General features: G+C 38.6%; 1 protein-coding gene across 24 annotated transcripts in view; it reads right to left on the bottom strand.

Moving 5' to 3' along the window:
* PARD3 (par-3 family cell polarity regulator) overlaps positions 1 to 25,168 on the bottom strand; it is a 444,438-nt gene that overhangs the window by 163,572 nt on the left and 255,698 nt on the right. For all 24 annotated transcript variants that reach the window (XM_068673555.1, XM_068673556.1, XM_068673553.1 and 21 more), the window contains 3 exons: positions 15,549 to 15,737; positions 14,904 to 15,074; positions 4,511 to 4,661 (listed from right to left, as the gene is read on the bottom strand). In XM_068673555.1, coding sequence (XP_068529656.1) covers positions 4,511 to 4,661; positions 14,904 to 15,074; positions 15,549 to 15,737 — 511 coding nt within the window. The remainder of the gene's footprint in view (positions 1 to 4,510; positions 4,662 to 14,903; positions 15,075 to 15,548; positions 15,738 to 25,168) is intronic.

The following is a 25,168-nucleotide window of genomic DNA, read 5'->3' as shown; positions in this document are numbered from 1 at the left end:
TATGTCAAGAAACAATGCTTTAAACTTGATCAAAAATGGTTTGGAACTGAATTAAGCCACCAACATGGCTTATTCCAAAACAAAACAAACAAACAAACAAAATGAGCATACACAATACATAAAATGATCAGCTGGTTTTCTCCCATAGAAGCCAACTACTCCAGCTCCCAGGAAGTTCTTTTAAATCTTAAAAATCCTTGAAATTCTGTTAATCTCTTTATTAAAATAATTTGGCTCCCCTACTACACTGCGCTGGGAAGACCAACTCACCCATCTATATCTGGTCAGATTCTTGTTCACAAGATGAGAAAATACTAATAGAAATAATAATAAAAGAAAATAGAGATGGTGACGATGGCAATAGCAATAAGACTTCTTACAGGAGCAATACAGAGGATTGGGCAATGAGAAATTTGAACTTCTCCAGATCTAAACTTATTTATTTTTCACTAACAGCATATTTGTCCCCAACACTATAGTGACTTATGGCAAAATTTCCCCCAGATAGACACATCGTTTAATTTTGCAGGCTAATTAAAGGTGTGGGATTGGGAATAGATGCATGAGGAATGTGTAAGGGCATAAATGTCTCCACTGTATCCAGGCTTTGGATCTCAAGAGAGTACTCAGGACTGTCAAGACTGTAGTAGACCACCATGTTCGGCTCAGATTCACAGCTGGGGAACTGCATTCTGCTTGTAAAGGGTTATGTTCATTTCATTGGCACAAACACTCTACATCTCTAGCTTTTTCTTTTTTTCTTTTTAGTGCTTCCTCCTGATTTCTATCCTGACGATAGCAATTATTTGTGCAGAGAACAAAGTACTTCCTGTTGTGCAGTAACTATCATTTTTTACCAAGTTCTGGGGGATACTTCAGGATGAAAAGCCGATTCAATGCAAGCCATTGTTATTCTGTGTAACCTCTGAAAAATAACTCTGTTTAGTCACTGCTAGCAACAAAACCCACTATGTTCGTAAAAAAAAATACCAGCAACTGGAAGAAAGAGATGAAAGAGGACTTTGTACTAAACTGTTTGTTGAATAAGAATAATTTATATAGACAGCAGCTATGTATTTGCGTATTGCAAAACTCAGGAGCATAATGGATTCTATACAAGAATGGTGTATCAGAAGGAAAGACTTGAATTTTTAATCACAGAGACAAGCAAACTAGCATAACAGTTATTTCAAATGTACTACCATCATGCAACCTGAAAGCATTAAAAATAAATAAAAAAACCTAAAGGTTTACCATAGCTGTCTAATGCTTAGAAGAGAGTATCTGCATTGTATCATTCCCTGAACACAGAAAACCACGCTGTACATACAAAAACATCATTCCCTGAATACAGAGAGGTATCACCTCTCTTCTTCATCAAAAAATTTCAGTTAAATAAAGTGAAGAAGCATAAGAAAATCTATAAATTAGTAGCAATAACTTTCTAGAGAAGTAGATCAACATAACAATCATCTGAAAAATTGAAAGATTTGTGCTGCCTTTCTCCAGTAAGCAAATATTACTTTACATAACACAAATGGCATTCTAAAATGGGTATTTCATTCCCACTCTCACGACAAGGCTCTGACAAGCAGTGCTGCTTTCAGTTATAGGTTGAAAGAGTAAAGCAAACCGTTTTAAATACTTTCCCTGACAATTACATTAGGTATATTTAAAAGAAAAAAAATTCCTTTAGAAGTTTTTTTCCAACTTTAAGCAATGACTGAAGAGAAAAGGAATTTTCCAGACCTTAAGACTATCACTTTTGAATAGTTGACCTTGGGAAGGAAAAAAAAAACAAACTCAAAATGCATCAGTTTTATCAAATAGCAAAGGAATCGGAAAGCCACAGTACTTAGCACATGAAATCAAACTGGGATTTGTGCTTGCCGCCAAGTACCAAGAGTTTGCATTGTTAAATCTATTGAGGGCTGAATAAAAAGACACCAAGTGATTCAGAGAGCCCCTAAGTCAGATGGCTCCTCAATACTGGGAGAGCACTCGGGGGAATCAGCACTACAAAAAGTGCTATAAAAGCACTTCTTTTTGCTTCTTTTCATGGTCAGAACCAGGATGGGGAGGGCCAGACCCCTGGATTTACTCAGCCAGACTATTCTTCTAACTGATCCTTGCTTTTAGGCCAATTTTCAAGAGAGGAGGAAAACTTTTGAAGAGTCACGTAACACTGCCTTCTCAGGAAAATAAAGGCAGTTGAGAGTTTTCTCCTTATGCATGCTAGTCCAGGAAGTCCACTGGATAATAAACAAGCCTTACAAACTGTAGCTACCTGAATCAAGCAACCTGGACATGTCTCTGCCAACAGGTAACAACACTGTTCTGCTGTACAGCACTGCAACAAAACATGCGTGCAATAACATCACAAAAGACTGTAAACACTGTGGCTTTGATGTAGTGGTGTTCTGATTCATTCACAAAAATTAGCATATTAGGAAACTGACCGCTATCTGAAAACCGTCTTTAAACATGACAGCTTTGTGAAGCCCATATGACTGCAGAAGGGAATGACGCAGTTCTGGCAAAACCAGTTTTCAGTTACAGCATTCCACATTTACTATGAGATGCAGGCACGATTTGATCTTTCATGTGCTTCCAACTAAAGCATTAATGGTTTTCAGTCATAACCTATTCTAAACCAACTTTCTACATAGTTCCCGGTCTCTGAAAACAATAAATAAAGAATGATAGAGAGGAAATCGAGCCATACATTTCAGATTATAGAGCTAATACAAAACGCAGGAGAGATTTTTTACCCCTATCTGTATGTTGCAGAGGTATCCAAAAGCACTAGGTTTTAAAGGCTTTGGAAAGACTTTTGGTCTTTTATTCGAACATATGTTATGGGCTACCACTAAAGGGGCGACACCAGACTGATGAAGCACTGGTTTGATTTGGCATGGCAAGTTGGGTGTTGCTTTGATGGGGCAGCACACTGCACTGCCTGATGCACATACACGCAGACTCACTCATGGTTTCTTCTTCCATCACTGGACAAGGTGTTTAAGCGCTAACTCCTTAATGCTTATAGGAGTTGGACTTGTAAATCCTCTCCAACACTGATGGGAAAAGCAGAAGGTAGTGCTTTGAATATATTTTATCTAAACCCCTGACACCACAGGAGCTAGTCTCTTCTTAGGAAAAGTAGTGCTAAAGACTTCAGATTATTTTACCATTCCTTAATTTTTTCAACAAATATGTAGGTTTTTTTTAAATGTTATCTTTAATAGCATATGACTTTGGGTGAAAATGTTTCATGCTCCAGTGATTCTCAGGTACACTATCATTATTCCAGCTTCCAAGAGATGTAATGCCATAGAACAGAATGTGATTTGTTTCTAATTACTGTTGCCCAGATGTACTAAAGAAGACAAAAGACCTGAGGGATGAAGTATTTTAAATAGCAAATTTGTGGATTTTTAGGGAGTTTACTGTTATTCTGCTACTGCTAACAAAAAAACAAATCCCAAATTAAATAATAATAATAATAATAATAATAATAATAATAATAATAATAATAATAATAATAAAAACAACAACCCCAAGACATAGTGAAAGATATATACAAACTGTTGGCTGGAAAAAATGTAGACATTCATTTTTCTAAGGCTGAAAATCAACCTTAATTCCAAACTAAATTCACTGTTGTTTTATATCCACTTTGTAGCAGCATCTTCTAACATAATCTCTGTGTGTCAAGCACACTAAAGAAAAGTCAAAGATTTAATGGCCATTTTTAATGTTCAAAACTTGCAGCTCAAGCAAGCAATCGTAACATCTTATGTCAAGTGCTATTTTAATCAAACTGCCTTTTGTGTTTTAAATTTGAAGATCTTTTCAGACTAACTCCATCATAGTCAGTAAATGCAACCACTCCTGTGGCAAGAAAAGTCTTTATTAGCTAGCTCTGTACACAAGAAACTGAATTGCTGCGGAACAACCACTAATAACCTCATTATCCACTGGGGCCATGAAGACAGAATTTGCACAAAGGATGCTTAAAATTAGTTATAAGGTTTTAAAATTGTTGTCCTGTGAATAAAAAAAAATAAAACAAATTAATGAAATAACCTAATAAGCATAAATGGGTACAAGTTACCTTGTTTATTCTATATGACTGACGTGGAAGAGAACAAATGCTGAAATTAATTAAAAATTCCTTATAGAAAGTGGTGACTTTTCATCTGAATGAAGCTAGAAACTAGACCAACCAATAACTTCTCTTCCCAGAAAAACCATGAAAAACCATGTTAAGTGCTCCTGTGGTTTGTTCTATGACCTACCATGGAATGAGAAATTCACTTTATAAATCCTTTTATTAGCTTTCTTTCTCAAATTATGTATCCAGAAGGCTTGCTTGGAATAATTTTAAGGCACTTTTTAATTTGGTCAGTACAAACCTCCATGTTCCCCGACTCCCACACAAATAATGCATTAGTCACCCTTCCATGGATCCCAGAAGAGACGAAAACAAGGCATGATTAGTGGAACTCACCCATGATCCTGCTCAGAGCTGCATTCCTCGTGGGTGACTCGCTGAGCCCCTCGATCCCGCTGTACAGGGAATGGGAAATCCTGCGCTCCCTGTCGTCCAGCAGCGTCTCTATGGGCAGCTCTGGCCCTGAGGGGCTCCCAGGTGACTCCAACTGCACAGAGAGAGGAAAATTAGCGCTGAAAGTCCATTTAGCAGCATGGGGGAAGTCTAACAACTTGCCTAAGGCCTAGACCTGTCTGGGCACCAAATGAGCTAGAACTTCTCACCCTGGACAAATATAATTTGCAATGACAGCTCTGCTTAATGACCAACTTTGTAAGCCACTTTGCTCTGCACCTCCTACGGCGCCCTGTCAAATTTCAAATCCTTCAGCAGAAAATTGGTTAAAAAAAAAATAAATCAACAAACCACATTGCATACTGGTGTCTCTTTGTTACAGAATTTCTTAAGCAGACGGTTTGGGCTTTTTTAGTGTTATGAGGCAGACAGCTGGGCCATCTTTCCCACCCTGACAGCCTGTCAGAACAAGACTCCTGTCAGGGGCACAGAGCACGAACTCCTTTTGGAATTGGGCTGCTGGCGCTCTTTGAAGAGGCGCAATTTGCTTTCAAATGTAATCATCATGGAAAGCCCCATGAAACTCCATCACACATATTAGCAACCAATACACAAACATTGACACCTTTTACTTAGGAAAAAAAAAAAAAAAAAAGATAGAATGAAAGAAAAGTCAGGCTTCGCATTACATGTTTTTTTTTTTTTTTCTATTTGTGATGAGTTCTTTGCTCTGCCTTTCCTGGCCACTGTGTATGGAGACCTCACACGCTTCGTTTGGCCTGATCCATGGCACTGCTGTGGCATCATGCCAGAGGAACAAAAATTACAACTGGCGAGCTCTTGGCTGCCTGATCCCACTGGAGCAGCCAGTCCCTGCCCTCCAGGACCCCCATCAGACCTCCATGGGGCATTAAGAGCCAGATGAAGTAGGTGGTGGAGGAACTGATGGAGACAGCCTGCTTGGCACAGGGGAGAAGTTGGCGTGTGTGGCCTTTTCCCCGTCCCAGCTGCCTTCCGTCAGAAGCCTCCTTCCTCTGAGCGACTTCCCAGTTCAGCCTTTGCTTGCAGAACCTGGCCATCCCTTTTTATTTTGCGTGTGCCTCTCAGATTTTTCCAGAGGAGAGGAAATACTGCCTTTTCCTCAGAGAGCCAGAGAGATCTCAGTGGAAAGCAGAACCGGTGCACGGCAAAGAAAGAAAACAATCTTTGAAGAAGATTGTTTTGAAGAAGAAAAAAAAAAAAACAACAAAACCACCTCACTGGGTTTAGACACCCCATTAGCTATGGGCACTGCCAACACAGCTCCTCAGAGAGGGGTGAAGAAACGCCTGTGCTCGGCAGTCAGCTCAGAGATAGCTTGTCAGCAGTCAGCAGCCAGCAGGGGAGATACAAGGCCTCATACCCAATCACCCAGCCCCTCACCATCCGGCCCTCCCACCTGCAAGGCTCTCAGCTCTCCTGAGCTCCAGCACCCTTCTGCTGCCTTGCTACTGCTCCCGCATGAGCTCCCCTGAGAGCATGAAACCAACCAAGCGGCATGAACTGAATCCAGCTCTATTAAATATAATAATAATAAAAAAGAAATGTAAAAAATAGATGTGTTTTTCATGGTAATTGTATGAACTCACACATCAAAGTATTATCTGTTTTCACCAACACACCTTTTCATTTTGATGTGCAATGTTAAATCTCAAGAACAATATGCCTACACAACTCCCACAGCAAGTATTTTATATGTGCTGAAATCCAGCGGGGAACCCGATACTGCAAGGTATCGAGCACGCTGCAAACTCTTTGAAGCCACTGGGAATGCTTATTTCACTGGGCTGGTCTCCGAGCAAGCACAAACGGAGTAGTTCATAGCTTCCCGAATTATAATAACAACTAACATGTTTGTTGTGTGCTTTTTTTCTTTAAACAGCTGCCCGTTATTAATCACTCTGCCCGCAATTCCCAGATGACTAAGAAGTGTATGCCATGAAAGATTTCTAAAAAATCTGCTTGGAGGGCTACAAAGCCCTCGACCACAGTCTTCAGAGAATGGCTTTGAAGTCAGCCCGATGGACGAACAACTTTTGACATTTGGTTGCTGGCGGGCAGCCAGGGCCACAGCGCGGGTGGAGATTTGCGAAATGCCGCATGCCAGAGTCGCTGAGACCACAATCGGAGGTCGCGGAGCCTGTAAAAATTATTATTTCTGTTCAAAGCCATCATCTGTTTAATATAAATGAGATATTTAATGAAGTTCCAAATTGTAGACTTATCTTTCCCAGTTTGATAAGCACTGGGGAGATTTACTGCATCGGAGGGTCAACACAATTACAATTGGAGGCACGTCAAGCTGCAGGAGAATAATAAACTTGCAGTGCAAGTGAATTAGACTCAATAAGGTTTAAATTGTGAAATGAGGATTTGTTTTATTAGTTTTTTTAAATTGCAGATTACAACTGACAGCTTTACTGAAAAGTAAATTAAACAATATTTGTAGCTTCTGTTATAAAGAAATCTAAGGCAAATTAAAAAAAAAAAAAAACACAGAAATGTTAAATTTTGAAACATTAATAAAAAAAAAAAAGTACATACAGAAACATTAGACTACTTGAGAGCTTAAACTTGCATGGTAAATGTATTAAATGCTAAACTAACCTTTATTTCACTGCCTTTAAATAAGGTGTGAAAATATCAAAGTGCTTTGGGATTTCTTCTCCCAGTGCTATATTGATGACTTTATGTAACAAGTGTCCAGCTTTTAGTGAGCCATATCACGCAGACCTTGTTTGTGTGACAACCCATCAAATTTCAAACTCATTTGTAGGAAGGTCTCAAGAGATTTTTAGAAAGATACTGACAAGAGGAAAGCTCAGAACCAAAGAAATGCATAGAAATTTACACCTCATAAAGTAGGGAAGTACAAGCTAAATAAAAGAAATAGCAGGAGTGCTGTATTCAGATGGCTGAAATTTGCAAAGTCAATCATGTGTTTTATCATTTTCATAGGGAAAACTTTTTCCATCTCTAATTAGCATCTCAAAAAGATGTGTTTAAACAAAGGCATAGCCAGCCAACTACAAAAGCATTTTAGAAAAGATACAATGCCTTTTATAAAGTAACAAAAATTAGACAGAAATTACACAAGTGACTTTCACACACACAAAAAAACTTTTCCTTACACTGCCAACAGAAAGTTTATGCAAGAAAAAAATACATTTAATTTGGAAACTGTTCTGTGGGAAGACAAAGAGATCGACAGTCCAAAGCAGGATTACAGTTGAAATAAAGAGCTACTCTTCCTCATGCATTTCTATTAAAGAGCTTGAATTATACATTGCAGTTTCTTTCCTTAGCTGATGTCGGTGTTATCCAGTATAATTTAATTCGATTAACTGATAACGACTAGGTAATATAAACAAAGGTGTATGAATTCCTGACCTTCGTTAAAGGCCTGGCTAGGAAAGCAAGCCAGGCAGCAACTGGCCCCCTGTTCTTCATACCGATAGCCAGGCACCCCAAGCAGCGGTACTGCTTGGAATGAGAATTCAGAGTCAGGGACTTGCTGAGGTTGGACGGCACCTCTGCACAGCATCCAGTCCAATGTCTTGCTCAAACCTTGTCAGCAAGGGCAGGTTGCCCAGGGCCTTTTCCAGCTGGGTTTTGAATACCTCCAAGGATGGAGACCGCAACCTCTTTGGGCTACCTGAGCCAGAGCTTGACCACTCCCCCAGCAGAAGAGTTTCTTCTCATGCTTAAACTGATTTCAGTTTATGCCCACAGCCTCTTATCCTGGCACTGGGTAGCACTGAGAAGAGGCTAGATGAGACTTCTTTAGTGACTCTGTCAGGGATTTACTGACACTGATAAGATCCCCCTGTGCCTCCTTCATCTCTACACTGAACAGAGAGAGTTTTCTCTCTGGTTCCTAGCACTGATCTGTAATAAATGATCATATTCATCAAAATACAAGAAAACTTTACATACTACAGATTGCCTAAGGCTCCTTTTCTCTCCATTCTCTTCATATAAAAATAGAAACAACATTTTTTTCTTTCCTTTTTTTTTCTTTTAAATAAAAAAAGGTCTCCACCCTGGCCTTTTGTCATTCAGATAAGAACCAGCTGTTTGCTAAAGCACTATCTGTACTAACTAGCCCAGCTGCTGCTTATCTAGATGATAAAAGGACAACTAATGTGGTCCTTTTTACTTAAACACCACCATCCATTCTAACTGAAGTTATGCACATAAATATGAAAAAAGTTTATACACAAGAGCATTGCCAAAATATTCAAAGCATAAACAAACTTTTTCTTTTTTTTTCCTTTTTTTTTTTTTAAGAAACAATAATCATACTCTGTTTTTCCTTTAGAAAGTATATTATCCAAATACTGGCAATACTGCAAGCGTTATGGATTTTAAAGAAGCCAGTATATAAATTTGCTATTTACTGCACTGCATCCAGGGTACTGAAGCTTTCTGTCACACTGAATTAATCTTCAAGCTTTCTTTTTCCTTTCTTATCAGTGTACTGTGGCTAATATGTCCAAAATGCTTCAGCTTCTTTTTTCAACAGAGATAATTTTACAATAATACTACCAATATTAACTACGATTTGGGATACTACATTAAGGAGAAACTTTTCAAGATGGAAAAGCGTAGGTAACAGCCAGTAAAAGGTCAGTTTTGACTTATATGCACTATCATGCACTATTAAATGTATAATCACTACTATATTTCTAAGAAATATTGCATTCGTGTTCTGATAATGCTAAAAGGCAAGCAGAAGACACAGTGCTTTCAGGAGGGTGGGAGGGAACCCATGCACCTTTACAAAAAGTACTTAGGTGGGAGATTACTGGGTATGAGGAAGAAACTGGGCCAAGAGGGGACCTTGGACAGACCTACAAGTCTGACCTTCTGGATAAAGTGGTGGGCTCTATAATAAACAAAATACTCACAGAGCACGAAGGTCTGTGGGGAGGCACCACTGCTCTGCCAGAGGAAATCCTACCTCACTGACATGCTGGACTGGCACAAAGATGCCAATAAGTTCTCCAAGCTCTCTCAGGCAATAAACAAGACATAAAATATTTGCATTTTCAAAAAGCCTTTCCCAAAGCTTCATATCAAAACTAATTTTTCATGGGACTGGACTACGTTTTCATTTTCCAGATCGAAAACTGGCTAACGGATAGGAAACATAAATCAATCTTCAGGATGGAGAGGAGTCAGCTGTAAGTTCCCCCACGGATCAGGGTTGGAAACAGCTTAGGCTGATGAGCAGCTTTACCAATGACCTAGAGAAGGGAGTGAACAGTAAAATCAGTTTTTGGAGAAGATACTAAAGTCTTTTTGACAGTTAAATCAACTCCAGAAGGACTTCACAAAACTAATCCAGTGAGGAAAAACAAACAAACAAACACAGCATATCAATTTCAAAGTAATGCATCGAGGGAAAAATAATGCTGAATGTTTTATATGTCCACAGATCCAGGAAAAAAATAGATGTTCGCTTGTTTCCTTTCTTTTATAACAAAACCACTCACTCGAACATTCTCTCACTGATCTGCAGGTCAATTTACTTATGCAGTTGTATGGACCTTGCATGGGCTGGATTCACGACTTTCTCCACTTTGTGGTATGCTCTGTTTTCGACCGGAGCAAAGATGAACAGACACAGAAAGAAATTTGGGGATCTGCGAGCCGTTCACAAATCTTTTTTTCAGGCAAGTTTGGCGAGACATTAATTCTGTCAAGAAAGTGAGGTAGAGAAGAAAACGCATGCAATCTCTCATTGTGAGGAAAATGGTGATGTGCTCTCTCTTAATGGCAGACAAGCGCTGACTGCGTGTGACATGAACAGAGTGCAGACAAGCAATCTGCGCCTGTAAGCTGTCCAGGTTGCAGGACTGAACAGAGCAGGATTCCGAAAGTAACAATTACCTCTATTTTCTTGAATCAGCACATACTGCCACCAGCTGCACTGATCTGCCTGACAGTTGTGCCTAAGCGCTGCGTATGCATTATGGTGATAGAGCCGGCAGCTGTTTGCCCATACAGGCTAATCATAATAATATCACTAATTAACTGAACACACTGCAAGGAGGCTCCAGCGTTTCTCCTTAAATCTTAAAGCTCCTCAGTAATTAAAAAAATGTCAACCCTGAGTTAAAGATCCAAAAAAGCTGATGGCCGCATCCTGTGAAAACTGACCTGTTACACACTGGCCATATGGGATTATCAAGTCGATACCATTGTTATTCTTCCTGTTTTTGCCACCATCTGCACAACTTTGGAAATATAACTTAAGTCTCCCTGCTTATATCGTAAAATGTTGAAGAGTCAACACAAAATGTTAATCACAGAGGGCAAGGCTGAAAGCCATAAACATAGATTGGAACGGCGTATTTAACTTTTTTGAAAGGGGGTGGACAGAACCTTAGATATATACAAAGCCCAAGCTAACTGTTAGAAAAATGTTTTTGTTGCGCTAATCTAACAACATCCATCATATGCTCACTGTGTGATTTGGGCTGGAGTGGCTGAGATATTAAACAAAGCTTTGCGAGGTTTACACTAGTATAGTCACAGAGTCAATGTTATTACTGTACTCTGTGTAGATGCAATGCAAACGGGAGAACAACCCTAACACTCAGCCTTGGCTTGGAGTTCATTCATAACTACCACTCGCTCCATGCTTTTATCAATATTTACTACAAGATAATTCACTTGAAAACCTGGACGGGTTATACTCTGTCTCCCGGTGAGTCAATGAAAATTCTTTTGACAGGCAACCCTTCAGTGCAGGAAAACCACAACAGCATAAAAATGCTTTTTACCTTCTGGGAAGTTTGTGGTCTCTTCTGAGTTTACAGTTATGTCAGAACTGATGATGTAAATGATCTCCTCACTACCTCTCTGAAGACAAGATAATACTCTATGGTGTTTATGTGTGCTGTTATTGTTACTGTAATTGCTTTGGAAGCTTAGTCTATAGCATGAGAACTGGTGAAGCTGCATGAGAATAATGCTGGCACAAAAAAGGAGTATCAGAGGTGACATCAGTACATTTTGAAACAGTTTTATGCTCAAGTAAACTATGGAAGCCTAAGACTACTTTCTGGTAAAAAATAATAATAAAAAAAAAAAGTTCCTCTGCAGCAGAAGGGAGGCAACTGTCCCTGCCTTTCTAAACCACCACCTAGGGATGGAGCCATCCTCCATTCTAGACAAGAGCCAAAGCATGAAAGGGATCACGAGCACATGAAAATCTGGCCTGAACAGAAACCCAAAGGACTGGCACTGTTACACCAATTCTCTCCCCCATACAATGCTTAGGGCTGATTCTGGAAATGAATATTAACAATAAAAGAACAGTATTCATACTACTTTCTTAGAATCCAATTCAAACTATTTTACTGAAGAGAAAAGATGAGTTGCAGTTGCCTATCTATCTCAAAAGAATTCGGTTTCATTTTGCAAATGTGAAAACAATTACTGAACTTGAAAAGCTGGGGGGGGAAAGACAAGTAGAGCATTCTTCTTTTTTTTTTTTTTTCCCCTTGCTGCTGTGTTTTAGCAGCCAGACAGCAAATGTTTTTATCATCCAGACACTAAGCATAATTCTTTTTTGCATTGGCACTATCACCCCTTGTACAGATTCCACAGGTTAAATTCCCCTTCTGAGACATTTGAGGCTGTTCCGGGGAAAGGTGAGGAATTCCAGGAGGCAGAAGTCTGACCAAGGCCTGCGGTGTGGGATTGACCATGTCACTGGAATGGAATAAACAATTCTGTTGACTATGCACCAAGGGGAATATAATCAGGCTCCATTCCACTAAAACCTTGAATCAACACAGGAAAGGAATCAATTGAACGGGATCCTTGTTTTTGTTATTTTGTGGTGACAGGTTTGGAGAACCGAACGTGAGGCAAGGCATATGAAATATCAGGGAAAATAAAAGAGTTGTCAGAAGGCAAACATTTTGTTTTGTCTTTGAGAAAAAAAAAATAAAAACCCATTTCTGAGGAACAAGCTGGTAAAACGTATGATAGGGTCTGCCCTTATGAAGCTTTTACTTTTAGTCTGCAAGCTCATGAATTTTCTGCCAGTCAGATGTCATGTATTTTTTGTTCTATTACTAAAAATCTCGGCTGAGACTGTATACCTATCTGGTAGCAGTTACAGGAATATTCTAAGGGGACACCTACATACCAGTGTGTCTCAGAAATCAGTTGCTGAATTAAGCATAATTTAGCTCCTGCTGCCAGACACGGCCAATATCTGGCGCTCCATGGGAAAGCGACCATCATTTCAAGGCTCAGTCATGAGTCATGTAGTGCTGCACTTCATCTAGGTACCAGCCCACACATCCGTTATCTGGGGGTTGAACTGCCTGAATACTCTACTCATATGTGGTATTCATGTAATATGCATAAATAATATTACCACAGTTTTATGTCCATGCAACTTGTGCTTTCATCATATTAAAATATGCAAAGAGTATTGACATTGTATTTCCTTTGGCTGAATATGATGACAGCAAGAATTCCTGAGAAAAAAATTGTTACCAAAAAATTGTTTCGTAAAGTTGATCACTGTACCAATAACTGAACATCACCACTTCCCAAAATCGTTATGGCTCATCTCACTAACTTATTAAGGAGTTAGGAAATGCACAAAACCCCCAAAGTAGGCCCAGACAGACACAGCTTCCTGCACTGCTCCTGATACAGATCCATTTCAGTGTATCTAGGTTCTAACATCACTTCTTTCATCTCAGAGCACGGTAGACCAAGCTGTGCCACTTTTGCCATGTGATTTCTGCAAAATAAGTTTGTAAATGTCAAATAGATGTAGGGCAGTGAACTATTCTTGATGAGAATGACCATAAATTTTAATGGATTTAAGGAACAAAGTCTTTGGTTCATCATTGCTGGATTTGCTCCAAATCTGTTTACAAACACTGTCTTAATATATTTGTTCCAGAAGACTTTTATTAAGAGAAGAGTGAACACCTTCCCTAACCTTTCTGAATCAAACAAACAAACAAAAACAAAACAGCCTGAAATATTTCATCCTATGTAGAAACATATAAAATACACCTGAAATTGGGTAGGAGTAAGAAACAATCTACAAAGTAGTCTGCGCTCTCTGGGTCTAAGTTCAGTATTCTTGCTAAAACAGGATGTTACCAAATATTAAAAGGTAAGAATTATTTCAATACCAGGTGAGAATCCATGTGCCTCCAAACTGGCTTTCCAGTGTTGTGCGTACATGTACTGAAGCTGTGTATAAGCAATCAGGAAGAACTTAGTACTTTCAGAAAGACTAGTATCTTTTTCAAACAAGATTTTATAATAAGATATGAACAGGAACTTTTTTAAGATCAATTTTATGCATTAAAAAATAAACCATGCCCTTTCTCCCTAGGTAGGATCAGGGGGAAACCCCTAAACCCATTTGTGTGAGACCTTGCTGATGTTAGCATGGGTAAAAGAATGACTTTGGGTTCTTTTAAGAACAGATGCCTCCTTGACCTCCCATTCAACCGCACACTATTTAACACAGTGCATTTCTCCAATGCATCAAAAACATTCTGAAGTCTAACTCTATTCTCCACAGCATCTGCAGTCCTTCTCAGTATCACACGTCCACATATTTCTACTAGAGAGCATTATTTACATTAATCTAGAAGATAAACTATTACAAATTATGAAAACATTTCAAAACATCAACACATTAACATAGTACTGGAGGAGACAGAAGCTGCAAACAATATCAGAAAAAGAATCACTACTTAGCCCTGAATTCAGTATTTGATACTTCCCTGCAACAAAGGCCAAGCCACAACATATTGAAAATCAGAAATAACAGAATTATTTGCATCAAGTTTTATATATTCTTTACATAGAACTTTTAATTGCTTAGATAAAATATAGTAATGAAATGTATGAGCTCTACTCTTAATTAAAAAAAATTGAAAGTGACAAAGGAGCAAGTCAGTTAACACCAAGTCTATAAATGAAAGATTCAATAGACCTACATAAAAACCTCTAAAGAACAAAAATCACATAAGCAGTGGGATCCAATTACAAAATCAATATAGCTTTATTCAGTGTTTCCTGTTATTCATTGATGAAAATACTCAAAAGAAAAACTTTATTGATCCAGTAATAAGGTTAGCATGTCTAACACTGAATTTCAGATCATTTTGTAATTCTCTCTTTCTTTAGTTCCTCAAATATTATTTTCCTGCTCTCAGAGGAAACATGACATCTCCTATAAACACAAATACCTTAGAAGAAGTTAAAACAACCAATCCCAATATCAAAAGTGTATTACCTCATTGCATTTACTTATTCGCCTCGCCACAATAAGCTGAATCATTCCTCGTTTGTTTCCTTCAGTGGACATGGACCTTCTTAAGGTTTCCATAGCATCTTGATTTGTTTTGCCCAATAACGATTCTCCATTTACCGCTATTAGTTGATCATTCACTCGAAGCCTGCCATCCTAGAAATTGAAAGGTTGTATACCCAGTTACACAAAACCCTCTATGAAAGAAGTGAAGTCTTCTGGAGGGAGGGGGAAGAAAACAACCAAAGAAAAATAATCAAATAACTACACTTAGTCCTAATAGTTTATAGCCAAGTGAACACAGGTGCAATAGCTTCTATTGCAAGCATTGTAGGAAATGTCTATTCCAATCATTTATAGATTTGCACTTAAAGCTATTATCATAATCTGCACAAATAGCACATTATTGACAGAAGCAGAGACTGCTTGTGTCCGTCATAAGAATCTTTAAAATCTGTTTAAATCATCAGATGCATAAAGGTGAATTTTTGTAGAAATCTATATGCTTTGATGGTGTAAATCAAAAATGCTAGTTAAAGAGCAATCTCTTCTTGAACCTGTGTTCATTTCCAAAACTGCCCAATTACGGAAAACAGAGGAAGACAAAGGTACACAGATGTTCCCTCTTACCTTGGATGCTGCTCCACCATTAATAATGGACTTGACAAAGATTCCTAAGTCGGCATGGTTTTCTTTTGACCGATTCCCTTTGACACTCACACCAAGTCCAGCTGATCCAGAGTCATTAAGCGGAACTTCAAATGTCAGGAATTCCCTGGTGCCATCAGGTGTGAGAACAAGCTCCTCTTCCTCTGCTTTCTGTCAGGAAGATTAACATGGGATTATAGAAGAGCATTTCTCTTTGGGAATTCTCTTCGTTCCACAGCTATTAGCATTAAAAAAAGTGCTTTTAAGTACAATGCCACAATATTTTCCACAGTAATTATTTGAAGAAACATGCACAAATACTGTATTTTCAATCACCTCCAACTGACGCCCAGATTCAGAAATATCTCATGCTTCTGCCTAAGTGCTTCTCTGTGTAGTAAAATAATTGAATCACATGTCATTACTGAATGTGCCATTAATACCAACTCACATGTAAGGTACCTTACGAGCCAAAAATGCTGCATCAGAAATATTTTCTGATTTGAAAACCTACAGAACTTTTAAAATATTATTATCTTTGTAAACCATGGGGAGAAACTATGTGCAAGAAGATTAAATTGAAAAATCACTCATTCACCTCATTTTGTTTAAAACTAGCTGTGTTAGGAAAAATAGAAAATTACACAGCTGAGATCTGAAACAGCACATCTCTGCTATTGCCAGGTTTAGCATCAAATCCAGTTCAGAGTGCCAATTTTCCTGTCTTCCCTGGCTCTTTCCTTCTCTTCTGTTCTCCTACCCACATCTTTGGTTCTTTACTGCCCTCCCCACTCTGTTTTAGCTTGGCTGGGACGACCACAGGTTTTGAACACCTGGAATTATAGTCCCAGCCCAGCCAGTGCCCCTGGCAATAAGGTGCTCAGTGACATTGCCCATGCAAGGAAAGCCATGCAAGGGCAACCTTGCCTTCTTGCCTCACCTCTGCCAAACCCAGGATGGCCTGGCAAGTGCTGTGGGGACAGGCTGGGAGCAGGGGCCCCCGGGATGCCCTAACAGAGCATGGCATGCGTGGAGGCAGCAAGTGTGAGTACAGTGCTGGGGAAAGGTAATGGTGAGCCCAAGTGTGCTGTTATTTTCTCACCCCCACAAAGGAGCAGCAGCAGGAGAACGCCCACCAGAACATGCACGTTAAGTCCCCGTAGTCAGCAGTTCTTCTCTGGAAGAATTAATCTGGCCAATTTTTTCATAATCTTAGCAAATAAGATTTACTGAGATCACCCCTCTTACTGACTTGGATTTTATACTGACTTTTCCCATGTCACTCTCATCTCTTTGCAAACCTCACTCCTCCTGTTTCTCTACTCCCAGACTCTGGGAGCAGGGCAGTACGCATCACAAGCTAACTTTTGCCTGCTGAGCCATCCCTGTTTCTTAAGACCTGAGGAAATGCAAAGCTGACAGGCTCTTCTGAAATCCAAACACAGACTACTGCAGAGATGGATGTGAAAGCCATGTGGAGTACAGCAGACTGAGATTATCAATTTGGGCACAAGCATGTTAGTTTTGTCACCATTGACCTAGAAATGCAATGTGAAAATGTCAGATGGGAAGGAAGTCAGATTGCTGAGAGCACTGCAACAGACAAGGGAAGAAAAACAGGAGCTCTGCCTTTTCCCACTTGGTTAAAAGCATGAGCCTTAATGTGCTCACCAGCCCTTTCCCTCACATTAGACACACACATATAACCATTTTTTTGTTATAATAAAGAATAATACTTCTTCAATTAAATTTAAAAAAAAAAGAACACCGTCTCTTGAAGTGCCATAATCAGGTTGGTTTGCTCAGGAATCCCATTTTCCAAACACATCTTTTGACCTTGCAAATCAGCATTATCTGTGCTAGCTGTAACAAATGGAAATGTGCTCTGTGCCCATGGAAAAAATACTAGATTAAAAAAAAAATAAAATTCCCAAATTTTGGCAAAATTACAACCGTAATTTTCCTGTTTAGGTCACAAAAGCTTCAGGGTACACTTGAGATGCACCTTTTGTCAGGTAGCTGCAGAATAAAGCAACCCAAGCAAGCAGAGCATTACCTTTGAGTTTCCATAGCACTGATCACTTTCATTTTCCTTAAAAAGTAATGGTAGGAATAAAAGCTAGTGAGCCAAAAGGGAAATAAAGCCAAGGCAGGACGTATGGGTAATCCAAAGAAGCATATAAGCTTATCGGATTTGTCTTTACTACTGTTATCATAATTTTACAATCAATCCCTCCTCTTCCCAGTATTTTCTAATGTAAAAAATACGCAAGCACTTCAGCCACGGTGATCTTCTTTCCAGTGCAGGGAGCAAAACTGCTTCTCCACAGAGTCCACCGGGTGTATTTCTACATGCCAAAGGGTCATGCCTCAGGCAGCATCCCCAGGGACCTGGCTCAAGGCCACTATGCTTCTTCTCTGCACTGAGACCAAGGAGCTGCATTATCAGCTCAGTGCTACCCCTGATGTGATTCTTCTGCTTGCTTATTTTCCCCAGCCTTAAATAAGGAAACAATCTAATACAGAGCTACAGACACCCGAGTGTGAAGATGAAACTTAATGCCTAAACCTGGAGCAAACTACTCCTTGGAGCTGCACAGGAACAAGCAGATCATGTGCATGAACAAAAGAGAGACAAGCAGCCTCCTGGCTTGTACTGAAGCCATGAGAAAATTGCTCGACTCATCCAAAGAATAGATGGCTGTTACTGGGTTAATGCTAGATTATTTAGGGGCTTCATTGGGTACCCACAGCGTTTTTCAAGTAAGCCAGCTTGTTTCCCCACCTGTGTCTACAGTTTTGGGGACATGGAAGCCTTTTGCTCTCCATAATCTTATCATCGTCTGTCAGTATCATATGCCTAAATGTAGATTTTAGAAAGAGAACGCAAGAAACAAAATGCACATTTTTCACGCCCCACAACTTCTAGAAACACTTGCGAGAAAATGTGATATTCAAGAACTGAACCATTAAGATTCAAGGACTATGGATATGGAAGTACAGACTGTAATATTTGTACCCCTTCATGGTACCAAAGAAGGTCTAGGTATATATGAAGTATTGAACACCAATTCTATTTCATACAGACTGTGTAACAGAACTATGTATTGGCCATGAACCTCTAGGTGTGACAAAAAGGAGCCATTCTCAGAGAAATTAGCAGCAAGATTTTAGCCTGATACCTTGACATTTGAACCACGGTTGGGGGGTGGAGGGTGGAGGACAAAAGAAAATGCATTAGAACTGGCTGAATCCTTTGTTAACATAAGTGGTTACAGAAACACTAAACATAAATTTACTCTCCTCAAGGAAACTAAGTATCAACCACTACAAAAAGTAAAATTTACATTGAAATTGTAGAGAATATTAAGAATTTAAACGTAACAAACCATAGAAATTCCTTAATACAGCATAAAAATGCACACAAATCTAAAATACACCATTAAAAAATTTAAACTGGGAACACAATCACTTCCTAATTGCAATAACTTCCATTTGATCTCGATATACTCTAAATTAACAGCTTCACTACGTCAATCAAACACCTCAATACTAGTTTCATGATTAGTTGATCTGTGAGAGAAATTTATTGCTTCATACACTTTGACAGACCAGCAGTAAATATGCAAGCAAATTTATGTACTGTGAACCCTACACAACAAAATTCAACTCCCTTAAGATTTTTCATATATTACGTCCAAAACAATTAACAGCAGGACAATATTCTGTTCAAACAGAGTCTGCTGAGGAAAAGGTCATCTGAAATCACTTCAGCTGGATGAATGAAGCTGCTCAAGTATGTAATCTGCAATAAAAATTCGATTGGTGAAAATATCTGTAGGTGTTTTTTTTTTTCTTCAAATTCATACTTAGCACCAATTTATGCTAAACGACATTTGAGATAAGTGTTTCACTTTTTAAATACAATATAAATATATAGCAAATTTAAAGATAAACTTGATGACTAGAGTGAAATTATGGCAGTGTTTAGATATATATGGAGATTTAAAAAAAAAAAAAAAAAGATAAAAAGGGGGAAATTACTTTCCTCTTCTACATAAGATCAGTTTCTGATCTCATTAAAAAACTTGATATAATCTTAAAAATGACATTAAAATGGACCTTGACACTAACGGTGCAATAAGCCTATTTTATCGTGTTAGTAACAGCATCTCCTACTTATTCTTTTATGTTTTAAACACTACAAAGAAATTTCTTGCTTGGGACTTCTTCCCTTTATAAAATCCCATCAGGGTTCAGCTGGTGAATAAGCAGCATGAGATGGGTGAAAAAAAAAAAAAAAAAAAAGAAACCTAACAAAAAAGAAAAACGTCCTCCCACCTAACGGGGGAAACAATTTTCAATCAATCTGGGACAGGTTTTCAAAGTGGCTTGCTGCAGCTACAAATCCTTCTGCATTCTCTACCGAGAAGTTCATTCTCTTGCAAGCTTAGACATGCTGTCTTCTCAGCAGCTATTAAGCCACTGAAACTTGTCTGCAAGTTGCTTTGTGATTATGTGTGGAGAAAAGAAATAAGTTAATCATGCGTCTCTAAGCAAAAATCCAATGCAGTGCTGTTTTCTTTCACAGAGGCAAATAATAAAGCTCTGCATCCCACACCTAAGGAGAAGCTGTATTTCCATACAACACAAATGGAGACATTTACAGGGCTCCTGTATAAACACATGTATGGCTGTACATACACAAACACATCCTTTGTATATAATGATCATGTTCATGTGATAGATTAAGTAACTATAGCACAAACCCCATCTAATGCCTCTGATGACCCCATCAACACTACTTATTTTACCAGCCCTGGATCTTTCCCTGTCCAGTCTTCCCACATTACAGCCCTAAGCCTATTAGCCCTTGTTTAATCCTTATTTTGTTGGCCTACCCAGCTTTTGCCTCACAAATGTGTCATTTTGGATTTGCCTGACTGGAAACGCCAAGTGCCTGAAAGGTAAGTTTGAAGTTCCAGGGCCTTCCAAGAGCCCACCAGGTCAAAGCAATGTAAGTTATACAAGTAAAAGGAATGGAATATGCAAAATCACAGATGTACTCATTTGGTTCCAATACTGGGGAACCAGCCTAAGGTCACAGCTCTTCCCAGGATAGTTTCAATCTTTGTAAGATTTTAACATAGTATTCATTCTTTATTCCTTTCTCAAAAAGCACCTGTGAAACTGAGAAACCATAACATTAGGAAGCCAGTAAAATCTACCTCAAAATTATTATAACAGAATTCTTATTTTGAAGCGTATGTGATATATGCGGGAGGAAGGAGATACCAGCTAGGCATTGTGCAAAGACATTCTTGGCATCAGAGAGGACTCTGTTTTGTCCTCCAAGTCAGGCAGGTGACACTGCTGTGGTATCAGGTATTCTAAACCGAGATACACAGAAACATGGCAACACTCATTTTTATCACATGGCATCACATATACAAACACATAACATTAGTATCAGGCAGCTTTAAGGAACCAAAACAACAGCTTCATTGGTCAACAACTGTTTTATGGGGCGTGATGTTTGCTACTCTTGTAAATGTAGATGTAGTACTGCTGGAGGGACTGAAAACAGAGCAATGTAGGTGGCCTGTAGCACACCGCTCTGACTTCAGTTGAGGCCTCTCCTCAGGAGGAATTACTGAGAGCTGATGCATCCCGGTGTGGCTAGGCACTAAAGGTAAATATAACAACAGCAGCTCATTCAGATTTCAAACTGGACCTCCAGCAAAGAAAAGCCTGCCTCCTGCCTCCTGATCATGTAGCCCCACACACATTCCAAGTTTCCATTTGAGTTTCTTCCAGAAATACTACAAAGCCTTTTATTGTTCTTTCCTTTTTTTTCTTTTTTTTTTTTTTTTGTTTTTAAATCAAACACTTGTGTGTTGTGTTAAAGGCTACAAGAGCCTAAACTGTCAATTTACCTAGTTTATAAAATGATATCAGGTGTAAGCCAACTAAACAACTAAAATTCTTATGCCTGCTTTGTCATTTAATTCTTCCTAGGTTAAGCATTTTAATCTCCCATACATTAGATAAACACTAATGAATCTTATTTGCACGTATACACTGAGACTCATTATTCATATTAGCTAAGTTAATAAGTCACATCTGGCGAATACTGTACTCTTGTTCAAATCAAGCAGCAGCTGCTAAATATCAAAAACTACATTTGAATTCTAAGATTTTATGGGAAATGTGGTCTGCTTTAATTTTAATCCCATCAAGGAAAAGTTTTTTGCATATTACATGTGGATTAACTTTGGTACGTCTTTATATGTAGAAATGCTAGCTCATGAAAATACCGAGAAACAGACCTGTAACATTTCCAGTTACATCCATTCTAAGGATTTAATTCAGTACCAAAAAACATGTTCCGTATTCAAAAACGTCTCCGGTTTAATGCTTTTGATGGATTAAAAAATGGTTTAGGAAAAAAATATTTTTTTTTTCCAAAGCACAAAAAATTCTAGCATGTGATTTTTATTTAGTATGAAAATCAAAGCTTTGCAAAAGCCCATGTTTAAGTGTATCCACATGTTTGTTATTTATCTATATGAGAACGCCATTGCTCGTCTATGCTAACATTATTCTTCCTAATGCTAACATGCTGATCTGGGGTGTTGTAGGAACTGTTTTAAGCAGTTGAAAATCTATGTTTAAAATCAACTGATCAGACCGCTAAAACTCTTTTGTTCATTATACATTTCAGAATTTCATACAGGCAATAGTCTCTTGCAGTTACCCTAATAACTACCATTTATTAAGGCCACCAAACCCCACTCCAAATTGTTGTTCCTACTCAAACTTTGCGTTCCTACTGTATGCTCTGAAACAAACATGCAATTGTAATGCTAACCTACTTTTTAATTATTATTTTTTTACAGATGCTTATCCTGGATAAATGAAAACCAAGGGATTAGATACACAGCAGGTGTCTGCTCTGCCAGAAGTCTATAAAGCCATAGATCTCTGCACTATCCCTTGTTCCAGAAAACCTTCAATACCCAACACAATAATGGCACAGCTCCCTAAAAATCATTTTACTTCTCTTATTGGCCTATTGGCTGTACAAGACCAGAAAGACAAACGAAGCAGATACAGAGTGTTTGGGAACGCCAGCCAGAACTGGGAGTGCCCCATGTCTCACTCCTAATTCTCCTACAGAACGTCAGGCAGCCATGGCAAACCAGTTCATCTCACTATTTTCCCAGGATTTAAAGGCAAGGAAGAATTAACATCAAGCACCTAAAACCAACAGTGCAGTAAAACAAGCTTTGCACATAACCAATGAGTGGCCAAAGGCTTAAATAGGAATTTTAAGCAACAACATGAACTTTGCACTGCCCTAAATTAAGCCAAGTGTTTGGAAAAACCCGTGACCTCAGTGTCTGTGGTAGCAGATGACCATTAAAGGACCTGGGGGCCCTTTTCAGTCTCACATCCTATAGCTGTTGTTTGAATTGTAAATACCTTATACAACCAACTTCTCATTGTCCAAAATAACTTGAGGTTGTTATGTAGGAAATAGTGTAATAATGGTGAATAACGATGTGCACACTAGTGGGGCTTCAGGATGACTCTGTAGAAGCAGCAGTCACAGAACCTCAGTGCAGGGACACTTACATTGGCTTGCATGAAACTGTCCAGCAAGTTTTATAAAACTAAGCATTGAGAAAATGGCTAAGGATGCATTTCACTCACAGCTCACTCAAAGACTGTTGGGGTGCATCTTCCCATGTGCCACAGTCACATTACAGCCCGGCTACATCACTGAGGGCGACAGAGACACAGCTCCGAGCAGGAGGGTCAGTCCCAAGCACAGCACTCATTACACAGAAGTTTTTTTGTGGATTATCCTTGAACATTCCAGGAAATTCAAACTACTCAAAGAGCATTCATAAACACAGTCCCTCAACTGCTGTTATTAATTATTCACAACAAATTATGTCTCAGCTCAGCTCATTAATGCCCCCAGAACAAGCTATTTAATAATGGAGTACCTCCTATGGTAGAAGACTCAAAACACAACATTATCTTGCAGAAGATTACACATTTGCTCTTTCTTTCATTTGATCTGTTCCTTATGCCACAACTTGATGAAAAATAGAATCTATACCCATTCAAAATAGTACTTTGAATACATTGTAAGCACCCTTCTGTCTCACACTGTTAAAAAAAGGTATAAAAACAATCAGCTCCTGTTGTTTGCAGTGTTCCTAAACATCACAGAGAAAATAACAGCGTCAGCTCCACGAACATCCAAACCTCTCCTTATTTGATAAAATCATGCTGTACCTAATGATATCAGCCCTGCTGTTGGTGTTGGCTGGTACGGGTGAATGTGCAATTTTGGCTCAGTTTTTAGGTGTTTCAATCACCTGTTCTAGCAACAGAAATCGATGAAACTTTCCCAGAGGAGATTCTGTGTAAAGAAATGTTACATTTACTAAGTGATACCAAGCTGCTAGATAAGTTGAAGTTCTAAGCAAATGCCTAAAGATGAAGTGATGGGAACTTAACTGACAGCTTTTGCAAAATAGAGCTATGGGTACATATATTGTACATTTTTTTTGCAAAAAGCAATCAAAAAATAAAACAAAACAAAACAAAAAATAAGCCACACCCAGAACACCACTACGTAAAGCTCAGCACTCATAGCACTTTTTCCCAAGACTGATCTCCAAGGATTTTCCATCCATCACTCAATATAAATTTTGTTTTTGCAGGCATTGGCTGGTATATCTCTCATAATGCTAACAAAAATAGTTGTATACAAAAAGTGTACAAAAATGATTATGCATTAGCTGTGACAAAATGCCTCTGACCAAGGCAGCTTTATCACCCAATTCCAATAGGTGATGAAATTCTCACATAAAAACCATAGCTAATTTACTCAAAATCATACAGAAAAGTCTATGGCAAGAGCAGCAACTGAATACAAGCATGCTGTGAGGTTTAGCTATAACATTATCCTTGGGTTCTGAAAAAACATGGTGAGCAAAGTGAAATTTAGATAATAATAGAAGTATCAGATGCTCAAGTTCAGAGGAAAATAAAAAGCAATCACATTTGCAATTTCTATAAGGGCTGCTAAACATTTATATATTGTTCCAACACACCAACCGCTCTTGTTGTGTCACTGTTAGGAAGCCTGCGCTCACTGAAATTCATAACATTCTGCTCACTTACAATGATTTGACAGAGGAACAAATGAGAACAGAAAACTGAAGCTTTCCCATGCTGCTGAGTGCAGCAATCGTCAAATGGAGTCTGAATCCCAACTTTGAATCTCCCTTTATCAACAGACAACACTCCCTAGAAAAACTTCCATATATGATAATTATTATTTTTCTAGCATTATGCTTACATGGAAGTTAACTCACCAGTCTGAATTCAGAAAACAAACAGTAAATGACTATTGTAAAAGCAAAATATTACTGAAACACTATTGACTTTCAAAGAGTATGAGGAAAAATTAATTGGCAGATGTTTTACATAGCATAATTAACAGTTCATTTCAATGCTCTGTAACAAGATTAAGATAATTATACTTAGAAACAGAAATGTAATAATGATAAATTACTAGT

Source organism: Anas acuta, chromosome 2, assembly GCF_963932015.1.
Source record: "Anas acuta chromosome 2, bAnaAcu1.1, whole genome shotgun sequence".
Lineage (NCBI taxonomy): Eukaryota > Metazoa > Chordata > Aves > Anseriformes > Anatidae > Anas > Anas acuta.
This window is presented reverse-complemented; position numbering and strand designations above follow the sequence as displayed.